At 37.8% G+C, this 20204-nt stretch overlaps 1 protein-coding gene across 2 annotated transcripts in view; it reads right to left on the bottom strand.

The window, feature by feature from the left end:
* Positions 1–20204, bottom strand: part of LOC132092114 (importin-13-like) — a 49562-nt gene that overhangs the window by 28967 nt on the left and 391 nt on the right. For both annotated transcript variants that reach the window (XR_009422188.1, XM_059498201.1), the window contains exons 2-4: positions 10439–10564; positions 9111–9721; positions 354–494 (exon numbers count right to left, since the gene is read on the bottom strand). Coding sequence is in view for 1 of the 2 variants with exons in the window: in XM_059498201.1 (XP_059354184.1) it covers positions 354–494; positions 9111–9721; positions 10439–10564 (878 nt within the window). In the remaining variant the exon portion in view is untranslated. The remainder of the gene's footprint in view (positions 1–353; positions 495–9110; positions 9722–10438; positions 10565–20204) is intronic.

Below are 20204 nucleotides of genomic sequence, written 5' to 3'. Positions count from 1 at the left end.
GAGTGTGACAGAGTGCCAACAAATGGAGTGAGATTTCAGCAGAAACTGCTTGTAGGTGTAACATGCCTGACCAAAATCAAGTCTGAGTCAACTACTGGGACACTGCCTTAGTAATAACCCTGAGCTGAGTATCATCTGCTCACTCAGCAAGAGAACATCCACAGAGACCAGAAGCTTTCAAAGTGAAGATCTCGCCATAATTATCCCTCCAGACACTCTTACATGAACACAGTCTCACACAGAGTCCACTGAAATCAGCGTTCAAAAAATTAAGAACAATTACTGATCTATCTATCTATCTATCTATCTATATATATATATATATATATATATATATATATATATGTTTGTACCTTGAATGATTCTCTCCCAGAGAGACTGCAATTCGACAGATGCCATGTGACGTTTCCATGTCTCCATTCCTTATGGCGTCTCGTAACTGTTCCTGTAGCTGTAACACATGCGGCACCAACTTCAGGAGAGTGTCCACGTACCTGAAACACATGGACACAATGTTCAGGACTCAACATGAAACAACATTAGCATTAGCAACACATTCAACTTTTGCATTGTGAAATAATATTCAGTTCTTCTAACTAGTTTTTATAAATCAAGATTGAAAGAAATGGTCAATTCCGGCACAACTTTTTCTTACAGATTTTTGCTTAAGATGTTAACATGGACTGGAGTACTGTGGATTACTTGTGGATTATTGTTATGTTTTTATCAGCTGTGTGGACTGTTATTCTGACGGCACCCATTCAATGCAGAACATCCATTGGTGAACAAGTGATGTAATGCTACATTTCACCAAAACTGATGAAGAAACAAACTCATCTACATTTTGTTGACATTTTCTTTAATGCTAACCCTCGCCCATGATAGCACACATACACTAAACAAAAGGTTTACTAATGCAGTGATTCCATGTGACATCTCTTTGCTGCACATTCAGAACAACTTGCTTGACTAATTTACTTCTAAACACACTCCCATAATGGCAAAAATACAACAAACCACGATAACTGTAATGTGCACAATGTACATGTTCTCCTCTCTTTATATCATCACATTTTCCTTCATTTGTCTCCAGCTCATTTCCACATAAACTTCTGTCATGTTCCTCACCCCTGCTGCCATCTCAGTGCTTCTGGAACAATCTGTCCTCAAACTCTTTCTCTCTCTCTTTGTGTTGTCTCATCCTTGTTTTGGTGTCAACAGCAGGAAGGACACACGAGTGAAAATGTTAACGAGGCACAGACAAAGAAAAAGTATGAACAGCAGCTCATTACGGGCTCATCACAAGCTTGTCTGAGGCTCACTGCTCGACAGACACATCAGAGATCACAGCTCTGTGGGATTAAATAGTGCTTCATTACAGCAAACGACACAGAGAAAAATCAGCAGCATCACACACTTAAATACTCACCTATTAGGCTTTATTCAGATGGGTGGCAATAATGATTTTTTTTGGGCACATCTGACTCAAATTGGCTTAATTCATACATTGTTTTCTTGCCATATAGTTTTATACATATATATAAACAAACAGGCCTATAGCTATAATTAATTAGCACTCATTTTGAGGATCACATTTAAACAAGTTTAAATGCTCATTCCCTTTCAGACAGTGCTAAATGAGATGATATTACAGAGATTGAGATGTAATATGATGATGAAACATTATAGAGGAATCTGAACGACGCTCCAGGGAGATGTTTCACAGTTCGGTAGGTCTCGTTTTCATCATTTAAACTTGTTTTTGCAGTGCTGAAGGGAGAGAGATGCTACCAAGAGCACACTAAACCACACAGAAGAATCTCATGTTTTCTTAAAAGGGTCATATGATGGAAAATAAAAAATTCCTTGCTCTTTTTTTTTTTTTTTTTTAAGATATTGATGTACTGTATGTAGACACAAGATATGTTTCAAAACCCAGTGAGTTGACAGAATCTGAAAGCATTACAGGCAAGCAATGTTAAGGCTGTTCCAAACAGCAGGCAGCAACCTTATATTGCCTTCAGGGATACTAGATACTAGGGATGGGCGTTTTCCGCAAATATCACATTAAAATATTGAGCTTACAAAAAACGAATATTCGAATATTCATTTATTTAAATTAAGTTTAATGAGACAGATGTTATTTTTCAGCAACATTTATTGTTTCCGTCATTTTGAGCAAGCTTACACACAATAAGCTTGAACATCGCACATCGTGTTTTGTAGCTGAAAACCTTTTACAATGCGTGCAAACAAACAAAAGTAGATTAAAAGCAACAAAAAAAAGTGAACAAAGAAAAAAAAGTGAACAGAAAAAACGTAAAGCAGCCTGCAGCAATTAGGCTATTGTAGAACGTAGCCTACACTTAACTTTGAACTTTTAAACTGTCAGAAAATCATTTTTGCTTTTATTTCTATTGTTTTACATGTTCTTGTTAAGAAATACGGGCATGTAAACATGATCGGGGGAAGTCGGCTCCTTAGTCTGTTAACAATAAGGCCGGCCGCGGAGAAAACGCGCTCTGACGGCACAGACGTTGGCGGGACTCACAAATAACGGTGTGCTAAGCGAATATATATATATATATATATATACAGTACAGACCAAAAGTTTGGACACACCTTCTCATTCAAAGAGTTTTCTTTATTTTCATGACTATGAAAATTGTAGATTCACACTGAAGGCATCAAGGGCTATTTGACCAAGAAGGAGAGTGATGGGGTGCTGCGCCAGATGACCTGGCCTCCACAGTCACCGGACCTGAACCCAATCGAGATGGTTTAGGGGTGAGCCAACAAGTGCTAAGCATCTCTCGGGGAACTCCTTCAAGACTGTTGGAAGACCATTTCATAGTTTTGATGCCTTCAGTGTGAATCTACAATTTTCATAGTCATGAAAATAAAGAAAACTCTTTGAATGAGAAGGTGTGTCCAAACTTTTGGTCTGTACTGTATATACGTGTATAGACAATCAAATAACACTTTAATAATACAAAATAAACAAAACAGCGCACCAGCCCCTCACGGACGACTGGTGCGCTCAAATAAAAATCAAAACACAACTAAAAGCCCAGGCCTGGTCCTCTCTCGTCCTTCACTGTCGTCGCTCCAGTTTTATATCCTTCCATCTCCTACGTGGGACTCGAGACCGGCAGTGGGTCGCAGGTGTCATTGATTTCCCAATCATTGCCGGCCTCCCTCCTTGTTCCCACGTCCCTCGGTCCCGCCCCACTCGCCACAATATATATATATATTAAAATTTCTAAACTAACAAATACAAAAGTACAAAACAGGTTATTGGAAAACTTGTAAAGTAGTAATGACCCATCCCTACACGTATGTGATGGCCCTTATAAATCACTGCATTTGTTCTCAGTGTAACCTTGTCTTTCCTGGTTTCATTGATCTAATGGCCAGTGAGGCTGCGGCTCTGCCATCGAGTGCATTTATTTATGAGTTCAGGTTTTAAGAAGCTTTTACTAGAATAGGCCCTAAATAAATAAATAATGACATTAATGACACTGGACTCAAGGTCAAGGAGGACGTTCAACACCATCAGAAAGATTCATGCAGCATGTCACTGCGCACCTGTTGGATGGTGAACGTTGGGCTGATCACTGAACAGTCTCAAGCTAAATACATTAATAATCAAATAAGACATCACTACTGCTCTCATGCAAACTTCAACATGATCTACGACACAATGTCCATTGAATAACAACTTTCTGCGTATGACTTCACAATATATTTAAAATGCTAGTCAGTGTTAAAAATAATAACCCTGGATTACATCATCACTATAACATTTAAGCAGAGTTTCCCATCTCTGTGCCATCTTGTTTCTAAGACTGCCGAATACGAGTTTCGATTCATAAGAGCGCAGATTTATTCTCTGAAACCTCAAACGCTCTCGTGTAAATCCTCGTATCTCACTGAGTTTCTACAGACACAGACGTTTCTTCTCCCTCTCTGTGTAATTACCCTCAAACACCAGGAGACAGATGAAATTAGTTGCCTAGCAACAGGATGCATTTGGTCCAATGGCATCCTCCTGAGAGGCTTGATTTTAATGTGTTTAAATAGTAAGAGGAGGCGATGAGGTGATGGAGGCAGGATAGCGAGAGAGGACAAGGCACGGGCATGATGGAGAAAAGGACAAAGATGAAATGAATAACGAAAAGGATCACTGATATGACCTTGTGACACACTAGCTGAACTGAATTCAAAGCACCTCATGCTGAGACTTAGGGGGTTTGAGAGCGAACAAAAGACTTCACGTTCAGCCGCAGGTCACAATATAACAGCGCAAAGAGGAAAAACTTGCATGCTAGCTGTCCATGCGTTTACTCATCAAATCTACTGTCTGTCAACAACAGAGGTGTCAAACACACGTCCCAAGGGCTGAATGTGACCCATGGAGGAGTCTGATCTGGGAAAAAACTGCTTTAAAAACAACAACAAAATTACATGCAATTATTATATTGTAAAACCTGATCTAAGTGAGATAACTGAATGAAGGATTAATTAAATGATACATATATAATACTAATTCATTATTCAACACTGTCGGCGTTTGAGAGGAGGAATTAATTCAGTTTAATTATGTCTTTAATTAAAAGGAGCTGAAGAATGTATTAATATAACTCTGTTAATGTTCGGTTTCAGGTGGCTTATTATAGCTATAACATTATTCAGCCAAGTGCAGCTAGCATTACTTTTTCTCATCAACAGTGAATAAAAATAAAATAAAATAAAATTGAATTAAATTTCACATGCTCTTCTGTTTTTGTTTTTCATGCAGCAACAAAGTTACTGTGGACTTCATGACCTCCAGAAAACAAGATATTGACCAACTCACTAAATCGATCAATCAATTTAATCCTACCATAAATGAGTTTAAAACCCCCAGGGTCTGAAACAGTGATTTATCTATCTATCTATTTATTTTTTGTAAGCCGAACACCTTTGATCTAAATTATTTACTTGAGATTTTAAATGAATATTTTTATATTTTAACAACACATCATGGTTCTCTGATGTTGGTTAACGATCACATCATTCAGGTCAACAAATATTTATTTTATTTATTTAAAAATTGTACAATTTAATTCATTAATAGCTTTTCCTCAATACACAAACCGTAGTTTGGTGAACAATTCAAGCATGTAAAAATCATGATCAATTAGCCACTTTTGAGAGCTTTCAGCTATTTTAATTCATTTTTAATATAACTAAATCATTAAGTAAGGTATACTTACTATAGTAAGCAAGTAGGTATAACTGCCACCCAGCAACTTTTCATTGCCCATTAAAAATGTATATATTTCTGTGGACCATGACTCAACACATCCAAAGTAAAAATAGTTTCCAATCAGATATTATGCAATAACCTCTCATGAAAAATCTAAATCTCTCTCTAAAGGTCACCCATCCCAATCAGCTCCCTCATGCACTACAAGTGAATTCAGCCATAACCATGTGTCAGATTAGGGATGGGACGATAACCGGTTTTATCGATAACCGTGATAAAATGTGCTGAAGGTTAGTAATATCGTTTAAAAATGAATTATCATTAAAACCGTGTTTGATTATCGCGGTTTTAATAACTCGCTATTAAATCATGTCCAGCCAGCAACAGTCTGACGCAAGCGCAGCGCACAATGTTTTTTTGTTTTTTTTCGAGAAGGAATGGCGAAAGTCAGTGACTTTTCTATGCTTCTACACTTTTCATTGTAAGGAAGGAAATGCCACAGAATTTAATCTTTCTTTAAATTAAGTGCATAGAGTTGCTTGTTTTATTAGTTGTTTGTTGATTATTAAATATAAAACTTGCTGAAATGTTTTCAGTGTGAGCATCAACTATTTTTGAACACTTTCATCTCGTTTCAACAAAACCGTGATAATATTGATAATCGTGATAATTTTAGTCACTATAATCGTGATATTAAATTTTCATACCATCCCATCCCTATGTCAGATACCTGTAGGAACTACTGAACTACAGCATTAGACTGTGGACAACTGTATGTCTTCATCAGGGCAGAAACACTTTAACCTCACATCACCAGCTGTCCACAGTCGAGGATGTGTTCACCTCTAAAGGCTGGTCCTCAGCATCTGCTGGCTCTGGCGTTTCAGGGGGGTGGGGGGGGTTTGTCCTGCCACGTCTGTACCAACCAGAGCGTAAGACATCGCTCCCTTGCTCGGTCTCCATGGAAACGCAAGCAATCCTGGAAATAACCCTGCTGCCGCCCCTCCCTCCTCTGATGTGTCTGCGTTACAATATGCCTTTGTTTCTGTCTCTCTTCTACCCATATCTCTCTCTCTCTCTCTCTCTCCATCAGTCACCTGTGTTTGTTCTCTGTCAGACCATTTCTCTCTCTTTCCAACACGTTCAGATTTCGGCATTCAATGGTATAACTAAAGATGCATAATGCACCTTCTATTGTTCTAGCAGATGCATTGAAGTGTGTATATATGGCTCTGCACCCATTTACCTAAATTTATTACTTCAGTCTCATGTGCCCTCTAGAAGCTTGTGTTCTGCAAGTGAACGTCGCTTGATTGTGCCATCCCAAAGAAGCACAAAGTCTCTTTTACGGACTTTTAAATTAAATGTTCCCTCCTGGTGGAATGACCTCCCCAACTCAATCTGAGCAGCTGAGTCCTTAGCCATCTTCAAGAATCGGCTGAAAACACATCTCTTCCATCTTTATTTGACCCTCTAACTTTATCACTCACTATTCTAATTCTATTCTTTAAAAAAAAATCTAACTACCTTTCTAATCTTTTTGTTTTCCATCTTCTATTCATTTATTATACAATTATATATAAAAAAGATATCTAACACTAGCTTGCTCTATTCTTTTTCTATTCTATCGGTTTTCTTTTAATTTATTATATTATTTAAAAGCCCTTCCTTCGTGTACTGCATTCAAGCTTACTGAGACTTGTCACAGCACTTATATATCATTGCTCTTTTGTTGTTTTTGATTGCTTCCATTGTCCTCATTTGTAAGTTTCTTTGGATAAAAGCGTCTGCTAAATGAATAAATGTAAATCTAAATGTAAATATATACATATATACATACAATAGCTACTATCCTGAGATCAGGGACCAAAATTAAAACTTATTAAATGCCAAATGCAAGTAATAATCAGCATTATTATTGTTTACTGTTGTATTAATTAATGTATAACTTTATTTATTTTTCTTTTTATTGAACTAAAGCAGAACTGAAATAAAATATAAATATTAGATGAAAAACTAAACAAAAATTAGAAATTTTGCCTTAGCAAGTAACTGAAACAAGTTTAAGTTGAAGCACTTAAAAATATATACAAACTAAACCTAAAGTTGAAATGAAAATAAATTAAACCCAAATAGTAATATTATTTAAAAAAAAAACAAATAAAAAAACAAAAGCACATAAAATATTTCTGATAATGAAACTGAAAGTAAAATGTTAAATATTCATAAAAAAATATATTAGTATATGAATTATACTAATAATATTAGCCTGGAAAAGTAAATTGTTAGGTGGTTAAAAGAAAAAGACTAGTGAAATTATTAATAATCACTACGTTTGTACTATAGTCTGACACTTTTTAATCATGGATTGGGTTGCTTTATGAAATGAGCTTTTTGTGCACAATAAAATATATATTTTGGGGCTGCACGATATTGGGAAAAAATGACATTGCGATATTAAATATTTCTGCAATATATATTGCAATATGAAATCTAATCTAATTTTTTCTTACAAACAAAAATGGGGTGAGCACACTTACATAACAGTATTATTTAAATTAGAGTAAATTATTTGTTTGTAACTTTAGGATATGGTTTGAATTGTTAACGTATTAACTAACATGAACTAACCACGATCAATACTTTTGTTACTTACGATCTTGGTTTATCTTAGTTTATAAAAACACAGCTGTTCATTGTTTGGTAATGTTACTTCACAGTGCATTAACTATGTTAACAAATACTGTACAACTTTTGATTTCAACAATGGAGGCTATAGCCTAAATGTTGAAATTAACAATGTTGTAGAAGTGCAGTTTGGTAATAGTAAATGTTAAATAATGTAGTTAAATAGTTTAATAAATAGAACATTATTGTAAAGTATTACAGATTTTTTTATACACCAATTCAGACGTCTCATGAGCTCAGTGTTGGACAGGTCAGTTGTTTAAACCATTCATTAAATTGAATCAGTTCAAAGGAATCATTATTTCATGATTCAGACGTGTAAGGCACGCGTTTTGTAATTATCTCTGCAGTTTAGGATATCGCACAAGATTTGACAACACAGAAAACATTTCATCACTGGATAGTTTTTTTTTTTTTTTTACACCATCGCGTCAATTGATTTTTATTAATATGCGCGAGGGAGAGAGAACATCACGATATCGATGCTTAAACGACACATCGTGCAGCCCTATTTTGGAGCATTTCACAAGAACATGTTCAAGTCATATTTCATCGTAAAATCAACGGAAAAAGAAAGTGAAATATAAAGCATAAAGCTATTTCTAGGACAACTGTTATTATTTATAGCATATTTTCATGACAATGAAAGATTTTAAGGAAACATCTTAAAAACAATGTAATTACTGCCAATCTGGTATGTTTACTTTTCCAGGTGACGAATATTAGAATAACTGTAATACAATAAATGTATTAATAATTATATTTTTACATTATTTATACATCATTTAAAATGGAAAATATTTAAATAAATTAACTGATAAAAAAATAACAGCACAAAAATCAAACCATGTCAATCTTAGTTTCTTTTTAAAAATAATAAATAAATGTTTTTGCATTAAAATAATGAGAATTTTGGGAATGTCCAGGCCATTTACTTAGACTTTGTGAGATTTCAGCCATATTAAGAAAATAATGCAAAATACAGTTTCTTGGCCATTGGAAATTATTTATGGCAGGTACATTTTCTAAATCCACTTGCCATTGCTAAATAGGTGAAACATTAAATTTGGACCCTGCCTGGTGTTTTGTAGATGTTTAACCTCAACTGGTTTTGTATATTTTCATTGCTTTTCTGCCTCATTGCATGAGTAATGCAGTGCTAAATGCTGACCTCTGTGAGTCGGGCTGTGAGATGGTGTTGACGATGGCCTCCACAGCCGTATCGAACAGCTCCGGATCCGACAGAGCCGTGAAACTGGCCTCGACCAAACCCTCGCTCTCGTTCAGAGGAACGTCCAGCAGAACCCAGCTCGACAGACACTTGAGCACACGGGCCTTCACCAGCGGCGGAGAGTCCGGCTGCCGTAACAGCTGCTGTAGGAGCGGGTAAACGGCTGTCCACTCACGGCCCAGAGCGCCCCGCACCTGTCCCTTACGGTACTGCGGCAGCCGGCTGGTCTGGAACTCCTCCGGGAGAACCGTGAGGAGCTCCAAGAGAGCCAAACATCGCGCGCGTCCATCCACCTCGCCTCCTTCCTCCTGAAACATGTGCACCATCTCTGACACTGCCCCCGGCCACGCCTCGGGCATCATGTTGAGGGAGAGGGACGCCAGAGCCACGCACAGGCGGGTCAAGACGATCTTAGAGCCGGAGGCGAAGCGAGCGATCTGAGAAAACAGCTGTGTTTTGAGCGTACTGTACTGCTCGGTTGGAATGTCGCTCCAGTAGCGAGAAATCTTGGTGTGAAGGGCGCTGGCACCGAAGTATTGGATCTCTGGAACCTGTGGAGATAAAGGAAGAGATGCAGGTCTTCTATTGTGTTTCTCTTTAATAGATTCCTTGGAGAAGAAATCAGAAGAGACGTACATAGCGCATAAAGCCTTCTTGCATCATTAGTCAGCACAGAGTTTGTGTTCAGTGCTTCTCAACGGGTGCGTCGCAACTAGGGCTGGGTGATATGGACAAAAATAATATCACAATATTTTTTCCATATCACACGATATCAATATTTAGCACAATATTCATTTACCATTAATGGGAGAGGAAATTAATGTAAACACACTTGTTTTAGTATTTGATGGTAGATTTTCTCTCAAATGAAGTGACCCTCAGAGCAGCTCTGGAGATATATTGAGATGGCAGATAATGAAAACACTGCGAGCATCACATGTGTTTGAGTTTGAGTCCATACTCTGCCATTTATTCACACAGAGAGATGCAGACATATTAGTGACCTGCACTGACTGGCTGTTGCAATGTTTATTTCTGCTGCTGTGTGATCGGCTGTTTGGTTAATCCATATTGAGTAAAAATGTCCAAAAAGCCTGAAGGTGTAGCTTAGTTGATGCAACGATCACAGCTGCAATGCAACAGCCATCAACATCTGATATGTATACACAGACCAAAAGTCATTATGAAGAGGCATTCCCAACCCATTTAACTTAAGGACAGGACAAGCACAGCTATAAAAGCAGGGAATGAGAACAGGATGTTCTTACCTTCTCTGGTCTCAGTAAAACCCAACAGAACTGCCAGGCCTGAGGAGACACTTGAGCCTGCATCAGCCATTTCTGAGCCAGATTCTTATTCTCAATGTTGGGATCATAATAGAGCTGATGCAGGGCCTAAAAGAGAGAGACACACACACACACAGAGAGAGCGAGAGAGAGAGAGAGACAGTTTTAGACAGTGATACATTGCACTCTGGCCATTATGGAGCACATGGACACAAACTAATAACACTTTATTAACCCCAGGGTTCCTGTGTGGCAGTTTAGCAGACATGCAACATATATGAAAGCACATGCTTTTAAAGTGATGCTCTGGGTCTCAAAACTGCTGATGCATGAAACTCATGCCGTCATTTATGCAGGTGAAGCGTTTTAATACGGTGATAAATAACACGGCTAATAACGCTGAAAACAAGGAAACCTTGACACACCATTTTCAGGACTTTCTGAGTAATAGAAAGTGCAAAATAACAGCATATATTTGAAATAGAAATCTTTTGTAACATTCTTAATTTTTTTTTTTTTACTGTCACTTTTGTTCAATACAATGCATTAGGGCTGCACGATGTGTCGTTTAAGCATCGATATCGCGATGTACGAATCCACGATAGTCACATCGCAGGATGTGCGATGGGCTGTCGTAGTTGATCCGTTATTCATTAACTGTATGGGCCAGCTACTCCCCTGCCCTTGACGGATGTGATTCGCGGATTAATTGCACAGCTTAACCATCATAGAGTGAAAGTTTATAACTGACAGGACTGAAAACCACATGCAAGTTTAACAGGGCAGAGAGAGAGGGAGCGCGAGAGAGACAGAGAGAGCGCGAGAGAGAGCGCGCAAGAGAGACAGAGAGAGAGAGAGCGCGCGAGAGAGACAGAGAGAGAGAGCGCGCGAGAGAGACGGAGAGAGAGAGCGCGCGCGAGAGAGAGAGACAGACAGAGAGAGAGAGAGAGAGAGCACGCGCGAGAGAGACAGAGAGAGAGTACATTAGAAGTACCATCAATGTTTATAGAAATGTATATGGATTTATTTTGCATGTGTTTTTTTTTCTTATGAATATATATATGTATTTTTGTTTTGTTTGTTTCTATTCTGCTATGTACAATGCTTTGGCAATATGTACCTTTGTATGTCATGCCAATAAAGCAATATGAATTAAATTGAGAGAGAGAGAGACCGAGAGAGAGCGAGCCGTTTTCAAACAACACGAGCGCTTGCTCTCTCCCTCTCACCCCATTTTTGTTTGTAAGAAAAAATATCGCAATATATATCGCAGAAAAATAAAATATCGCAATGTCATTTTTTCCCAATATCGTGCAGCCCTTGCGGGGTAAAAGTATTAATTCCTTAAAAATAAACAAATCATACGTACTGTCATCAGCCCCAAAGCATCTATATCACTACACCCCTGATAAACGGTCAAAATGAAGCAGACTAAAACAAAAAAAAATAGCATATAAGATAAAAAAAAAAAAAGTTCAGAGAGGAATTAGATTTGTGTATCACAGCACAGAACAGAAACCCCTGAGAAGCAACCAGAGTAAACCAGGTGACATGACAAAACCAACTGTGTGCGGTCAGAGCGCCATAGATGCTTTAAATTCTGTACAAAGAACGGATAAAAATAAATATGGTACAAACGTCCATTTAAGCTGATGCATCTTTTGAAACCAGGGTTTCTATGGCAACTGTCTATTTGGCACAAACCCATTCTTAAAGACCAGCACTGAATGACTTTGGTCTATTGACATGGTTCCTGCATCCAATCTTGCCTGTGCGTGTGTGTGTGTGTGTGTGTGTGTGAGATGATCCATTTTACCCAGACGTTTATTATTCACTTGTTTAATCTGATTTTATGAGCTACGCTACAGGCATTGTCTTAGGGCTGGACGATTATGGCCTAAAATTAAAACCTCGATTAATTGAACATTTTACCTCGATTACGATTAATGAACGATTATTTTGTTTCTGTTTTTGTTTTTTGCCCTCATAGTTCACTGACAAGGTTTGTACTGTAAGCAGGGCCGTAGCTGGGGTTTGCGGGGCCCCGGTGAAGGTTGTACCAGTGGGCCCTGTTTGAAAGTGTTTAATTTGTATGTTCATTCTGTTTATTTGTTTGTGCTATTTACACAGTGTTTAAGTTTTTAAGTTTGTAAGTGTCCAGGTACAGAAACCGAATAATTAAATGTAAAATAGCACTGTGAAAATTAAACATACAGACAAACCTAAATTTATTCAGACACCTTCAACATTTCTCACATTATCAGTTTATTTGCTATAGTTTAGAAAATGGTAATAAAATATGACAAGAACTCAGAGTTAAACTGTCAGAACAAAATCATCTTGATAATATCAGATAACTTTGATAGAAAGATATGTAATGGATTACAATCAAACAAAACTTCAGACAACAGTCAATACTTTGTTGGCCAATTACCAAGCAATGATTAATTGTGTTCAGTCTGTGGTGTGAAAAGGTTGCATTAGCAATTCCGCAAACGAGAGCTCAGTTCAGTGTTACTGTCCGTGAGACGCGGCTCTCTCTTCGCGTGCGCACCGAGCTCAGTGCGAGTAACCAGCTCCTCAGTTCAAAAGAAGAAACATATGCTATAATAAATATTGAGATTTTAAGCTACTTTAGTAATAAATCACAGGACAGTTCTGACAACTAGTTTCTGTGTTCCTCTTCACAGCTGTTTATGAGTGTTCGTGCCACAATGCAGCTGCGCGAACATGGGAGCTCGAAATAATAATTACACATCCGACCGTCTAATCGCTTGAATACCCAAACCATAAAACAAATACAACTGACAAAGTTTAGTGAAGACTCAAGGCTCACCGCTCGTGCACCATAACTATGTGTTGAACCAGCGTTCACCTCCGTGTTTTGCTTTTATGCCACTGACTGGACGGGGTAGAGTCATGTGGCTACACACGCGCTAGTATGCTTTTAAGGGGGAAGTATTAACAGGATTAAAAAACCGAAATAACCGAAATTGGGAAAATTAAGTCGGTTAGAGGTTCTGAATTTCGGTTTCGATTAATCATCCAGCCCTACACTGTCTGTATTTGAACTGATCAGTATAAAGTCTGCTCCACATTCTGTCTATAAACCACCCACTGAGACATGAAGAGATGTTTGGGATCAAACACTATGCGACCTGTTAGTGATTTTGAAGGTGATGTATATGGACAGGTAAGTTCGCTACGGTGGGGGAGGACTAAATTCAGTCATATACTCTGGACGTGTCACTGAAAAATGAGCCAGTCACTGAACCTGTCGCAGCTATACCCTCGCAATCAGTCACTTCTGAATGCACCCATTCCTCAGCACCGTTAAATGTGCCTACGGGACCGTCTCTTCCACTCTTTTTTTCCGATAATGGGGAACGTCTCGTGGCACAGAGTATGTGCGCCTATTATGATTAAGGTCATTTCAGGAACAATAGAGATAGAGCACGCTTTCAGAGATGCCCAGAAAGGGTTATAAAATGAAGAGATGCAAGGCCAGAGTGGGACTCATTTTCAGTCCTGCAGTTTCATGCCTTAGACAGGCCCACTTTAGTTCACAACTGACTATTTTAAAATAATGTAATTTTAACCTCAGTATTTAGGTTTGTGATAATGCACTGCTCTCTACAGCCTTGTAACTCATTGTATTAAAAAATATAACCTTTAAGGCAAACATCACAAATATGCTGATTAAAGTTATACCTGATGAGCACTGATGAGATTATTGCTTCACAATGAAATTACATTAATGCCGAGAGAAAAAAAAAAGTGTGATTGTGTGAAAATGACTGATTTATTTGTCGGAAGAACAAGCACATGTCGAGCCCTGTTTTATGATTTCCAATATTTGTCTCAGACAACCAAATCGTGGCCAAAATTGCACAGTGTGAGCCAAGCTTAACTGTCATACAGTCTGACATTACTGACAACTGAGTTTCCACATGAGGCTCATGTTTGTACAGTCTGACAAGCAACAATCATAAAGAACTATTATAAATCACACTGTGAGGAAGCCCTAAATAATGTGGCTGGTTTAAGTTGTCCAGCCCCTGTGTACCTTAAAGGTGTGATTTAAAAAGGATTAATTTAAAGATGCAACTATTGTGTATAAGATAAATAAAATAACTAAAACTAAAAACACATACATACTAGGGTTGCCATAATTCTCAATATAATATTGAACCGTTCGGTATGACATCCACGGTTCAATACGCGCTTGTGAATTGCGGTTTTTCCATTTAAATAATTTCCGTTTAAAAATTTAAAAATTCGATTTTTCCGTTTAAATAATTTATATGCGTTTTATTTCTCTCCGAACTGACTGTTTGTATGTGCCTGTAAGTCTATGAGCTGAAATGAGGAAACTGCTCCCAGCGAGTAAATATTCAATCACTATGCTATAAAGTTAGGGGGCGCTGAACCATCATTCCACACTTTATTATGGCAACCGGCGGTGAAGTGAGGCTACAGTACGAGGAATAGGGCTGGGTATCGATTCAGATGTTCCAGATCGATTCGATTTCGACATCGTTTTACACGTGTAGCCTACTCAAACGGAAACACTTCCAACATGACTGCACATCTGTGGCGCCATCACCCAGCAATATCACTGTCTGAAGTCAGGATAGCAGAGCAGGTAATAAAGTCCTCCAAAAAATACTGTTGCGAGTGAGAGAATTTTATCCACTGCCGGGGACATTGTAAGTGCAAAACGCTCTCGCCATGCTGCAGATAATTGATGAAAAAAAAAAAAAAAAAAAAAAAAAATAAATAAATAAATAAATATATATATATATATATATATATATATATATATATATATATATTAGGGCTGTCAACGAATATTCTAAATTCGAATATGTATTCGAATAGTTTTTAAAAAACGAATTTCGAAGGTGAAAATTTATATTCGAATAAAAAATAAATGTGGAAAAAAAGGCCCGCGGTAGTAGAGGCGTGGTTGTCTGCTTTGCGAGTGGGTGCGCTAGCGCGCCTGAGGGTTCAGCGACAGGTCACAGCCTCACAGGAGTCGCACTGTCTGGCACAGCATCACTGCTGAAAGTTGACGCGTCTTCATGGAAGATGCCAGCAAGTGCAGAGCCCAACTCGACCGCAGCAGAGAAAATGAGGTAAAATTGTTGTATGCAAGCTAGTTAAGACACAGTTAGCATACCATTCGACAACTAGCAACATGAGGTCACATCTCAAAAATGTGCACCCAAATGAGCATGGCATAATGTGTGGAACTCCAGCTAAACAGTCACGTCTCGACACTTAACGTTACTTTGCATCGCCCGCCACAAGCTCTTTGTCTGCAACACGACAAGAGGCCATAACAGATAAAATAATTTCGTTCATTTGTAAGGACATGATGAGACCGATCAGTATCGCGGATGGGGCACGCTTCGGGGAGTTCTGTCAAGCAATGGATCCGAGGTTTGATTATTTATCGTTTCATGTCAAGGAAAAGTTCCATGTTTACCACAGCACAGCTCGCTCGGAGCATTCAATGTCAGTTCTATATGCTGTAAAACTTCAATTAATATTAATAATATTTGTTTCAATCACTGAATGAAGCCTGCTATATTTGGGACAATAGTCGCGAGCTTAAATTACTTGCACAAAAATGTGTTTGTTCATTTAAACCGTTATGCGCAGAGAACGTGAGGGTGAGAGAGTGTGAGGTCTGCAGTCTTGGCCATTAGTTGATTTCCTTGTTTTTGTGCAGGTAATACGTTGTCATATATGTTTAAACTTAAATAGACTACCTATTAGGGCTGCACGATGTGTCGTTTAAGCATCGATATTGCGATGTACGAATCCACGATAGTCACCTCGCAGGATGTGCGATGTAGGCTGTCGTAGTTGATCTGTTATTCATTAACTGTACGGGCCAGCTGCTCCCCGGCCCTTGACGAATGTGATTCGCAGATTAATTGCACAGCTTAACCATCATAGAGTGAAAGTTTTTTCATTGACAGGACTGAAAAACACATGCAAGTTTAACAGGGCAGAGAGAGAGAGCGCGCGAGAGAGACAGAGAGGGAGAGAGAGCGCGCGCGAGAGAGAGACAGAGAGAGAGCGCGCGCGAGAGAGACAGAGAGAGAGCGCGCGAGAGAGACAGAGAGAGCGCGCGCGAGAGAGACAGAGAGAGCGCGCGCGAGAGAGACAGAGAGAGCGCGCGCGAGAGAGACAGAGAGAGAGCGCGCGCGAGAGAGACAGAGAGAGCGCGCGCGAGAGAGACAGAGAGCGTGTGCGAGAGAGACAGAGAGAGAGAGCGTGCGCGAGAGAGACAGAGAGAGAGAGAGAGCGCGCGAGAGAGACAGAGAGAGAGAGAGCGCACGCGAGAGAGACAGAGAGAGAGCGAGCCATCTTCAAACAACAGGAGCGCTGTCTTGCTCTCTCTCCCTCCCGCATATTAATCAATTGATGCGATGGTGTCGATGTTTAAATCATTTAAAATGAGAATGTAAGTGTGCTCACCCCATTTTTGTTTGTAAGAAAAAATATCGCAATATATATCGCAGAAAAATAAAATATCGCAATGTCATTTTTTCCCAATATCGTGCAGCCCTGCTACCTATACAAGTAGTTATGTCTCTTTGTATTATTTTTGCCTGTTATTGACGTAATGCGCGTCATTGACAACGTGCGCAACCAGATGTTCGAATAGTTCGAATATTCGTGTATTTTTTAGAGGGAATATTCGAACGTCAATTTTGAGCAATTTTGACAGCCCTATATATATATATTAAATTAATATTACATTTAAATTAATATTTTAAAATGCATAAAAGAAAATGAAGAAATGTTTAAAATAAATATAAATATAAAAATTTCTTAGTTTTATAATAATATAAAATATTTAAATATATAAAAATGACTTATTATAAAATGTATAAATCAAAATAAATAAATTAATTAATTGTGTCAAAAGTGTAAAAGCTGCAACCACCATTTTAAATTAAATAAAATAAATTAAAAAGAAAATACATGAACAACAAATAAATCTCATTAACAACTGTTCAGTTGCTGGATAACTAGTTGACCATCATGACCCACCCAAAGTAAACATTTTGACTACTTGTGATGGCAAAAGATTTTGTTTACTTGCTACAAACACTATAAAGCTCACAAAGTTTAGAAACTGAAATGACCAGCTGCTCCTCAGAAACACTGATTTTTCAGTTTAGTACTTTGTACTAACGCCTTGTTTCCCGGTGGACTCAAAGACTGTTTACCCTGACTCTCAAACACTGCATGAAGCCAAACATTTGAAGATTTTTGGGACTGTGTTCAACAGCCCATCTGGAGTGATCGGGAATGCTTGTTCTGACATCATCAGCCATGTGTCTGTGAATTTTACATCTCAGAATATTTGTGTTTTGAGATTCATTCCCATTGAGTCAGAGGTAAATAATCCCAAATTCCCCAGTATCAACGAGAAACAGAACTACAGCAGAAATTGTTACATTATAAGAGAAGCTTTTTGACCTTTCAGCACTAATCGATCAGATAAACGTGTGTATGTGTCTAAAGAAGCACAGCAAGACGTGGCTGCCGACTCGTTTGAACAGTCAATGGTTGGAAAAACATATCAGGCTGCCCTTGACAACCAAATCTCTGCACACAACCCAAGAGATATAATTAGCAAAGCTAACAGCCGAGCCAATCAAAAAAAAACAATAGTGGAACATGACAACAAGCATACACCCCAGATACCCTCTGTGAAACATCAAACACACATTCACACAGAAAACATCCAAAGTCAAAGCATCTAGCTGCATCTAAAAATGAAAAGGTTTCTCGTGGTGAATTTTACAGCAACGTTGAGCCCAGATAATTAATCTCTGAATTGTTTTGTGCATAACTAACATGACATTACTCTTGTCAGCTTGGATTTCTGACCAGGATATTTAAACATGGGGTTTTATTTTAGTGATGTTTCTCTCCTCTGCAGATGGTTACGCCTGACCATCACACTGTCCAGAACAATACACAATAAACACACACACAATGACCTCTGTGTTTCTCCTGCTAAGAGACTGAGTTGAATAGCTAGACAGTGACGTCCTGATACAGGAGCTAGTGCACATCTTTTGAAAAAAATGTAAAAGAAGCAGAATATATATTTTCAGCCTTCTATCTGACACAGAGTTAAAATAATCAGTGCATATAAATTTATGAATTTACTTTAAACCTTTTCAGGACTTCAAAGCTGAATAGATGATTTAACCAGTGTCCTTCAGAAACCATTTGAATTTATCTTACCCCAAACTTCTGAATGGTAATATATATTGTTTCCACAAAACATGATGCAATCTGTTTTCAAAACTGATAATAAGTAATGTTTCTTGAGCAGCAAATCATCATATTTGAATGATTTCTGAAGAATCATGTGACACTGAAGACTGGAGAAATGATGCTGAAAATTCAGCTTTGATCACGGTAATTACATCTCAAAGCATACTCAAATAGAAAACAGTTCTCTTAAATTGTAATAATATTTCTCAATTAAACTGTATTTTTTGCAGTTTTAATGAGCATAAGAAACTTGTTTCAAAGACATGAAATAAAATGCATGCTTTTTTACATAGAAGAATTAACATAAGTGATGCTAAATGCTTTATTCATAGATTTTCAATGTAAATGCATTAGTGTAAACAGAAACTGAGGGATAATTAGAAATTATTGTCAATAGCAATCGAGTGCATTCCTTTAAAAAAAAAAAACATTACTGACACCATGTTTGCTATTAAAGAGATTAAAAGATGTAATAATTATTAGCATCACACAAGCAGAACAGAGCATTTGTTGAGACCAACAGATAAAGATAAAGATGAAAGAGAAACCCTTCACCAGGCAGAGATGAGACAGACAGGACACCACCCTCTCTCGGCTCCTCATCCTCACGGATGGATCAATATCACTCTCTTTACTCTAATCCAATCTAATGTTGAACACCAGCTTCACATTAGTAACCCGATCATCAGAGATCAGCTGCATTACAATCACATTCAGACAGAATTACCATCAAAAATAGACAGAGCCATAAAACTGACAGACATTCGGCAACAAAAGCAGTTGAAATTGAGAGCTAATAAAGAGAGAAGAACGTAAACATCACAATTCTGCAATGATGCTGAAAGCGCTCTACATGGGTCAATCTCACAAAAACAGTCAAGATGATCCCAGCCATATTTCACCACAACTTTAAAAGATAGAAATGGGAAATAACATGCCTTTTATGGAAAATTACGTTGTTGTTGTTTTTTTTTAGGACTATTAATATTTTGTGCATTGGGACACTATTTTTAGGACAATTAAGCACATTAAACACCATCTATTTTAAAACATCTAATTCTCATTACTATAATGGGAAAATATAACATTATCTTTTTTAATTTTTCATCATGGCAATACTGCCTTGGTTTATGTTGGTTTAAAAAATACATGATTACAATAAAATGTAAATATTAAAAAATGACACAGAAATATAAACAGAATTTAATAATGGTCCTAAAACAGAATTTATTGACTACTATGTGTGTGTGTGTGTATACACACACACACACACACACACACATATATATATATATATATATATATAATTTTAGTTCTTAGTGAGATTCACCGTCATGTACGTACGCTATTAATAAACAACATGGATTTATGCTCAACTCAAATCAACAACATTTCTAAGTCTTCCCCTAAGAGTAAATGAACATTAATTAACGTA

This window comes from Carassius carassius, chromosome 18 (assembly GCF_963082965.1).
Source record: "Carassius carassius chromosome 18, fCarCar2.1, whole genome shotgun sequence".
NCBI lineage: Eukaryota > Metazoa > Chordata > Actinopteri > Cypriniformes > Cyprinidae > Carassius > Carassius carassius.
Note: the sequence above shows the minus strand (reverse complement) of the source record. Positions and strands in the feature narration are given on the sequence as shown.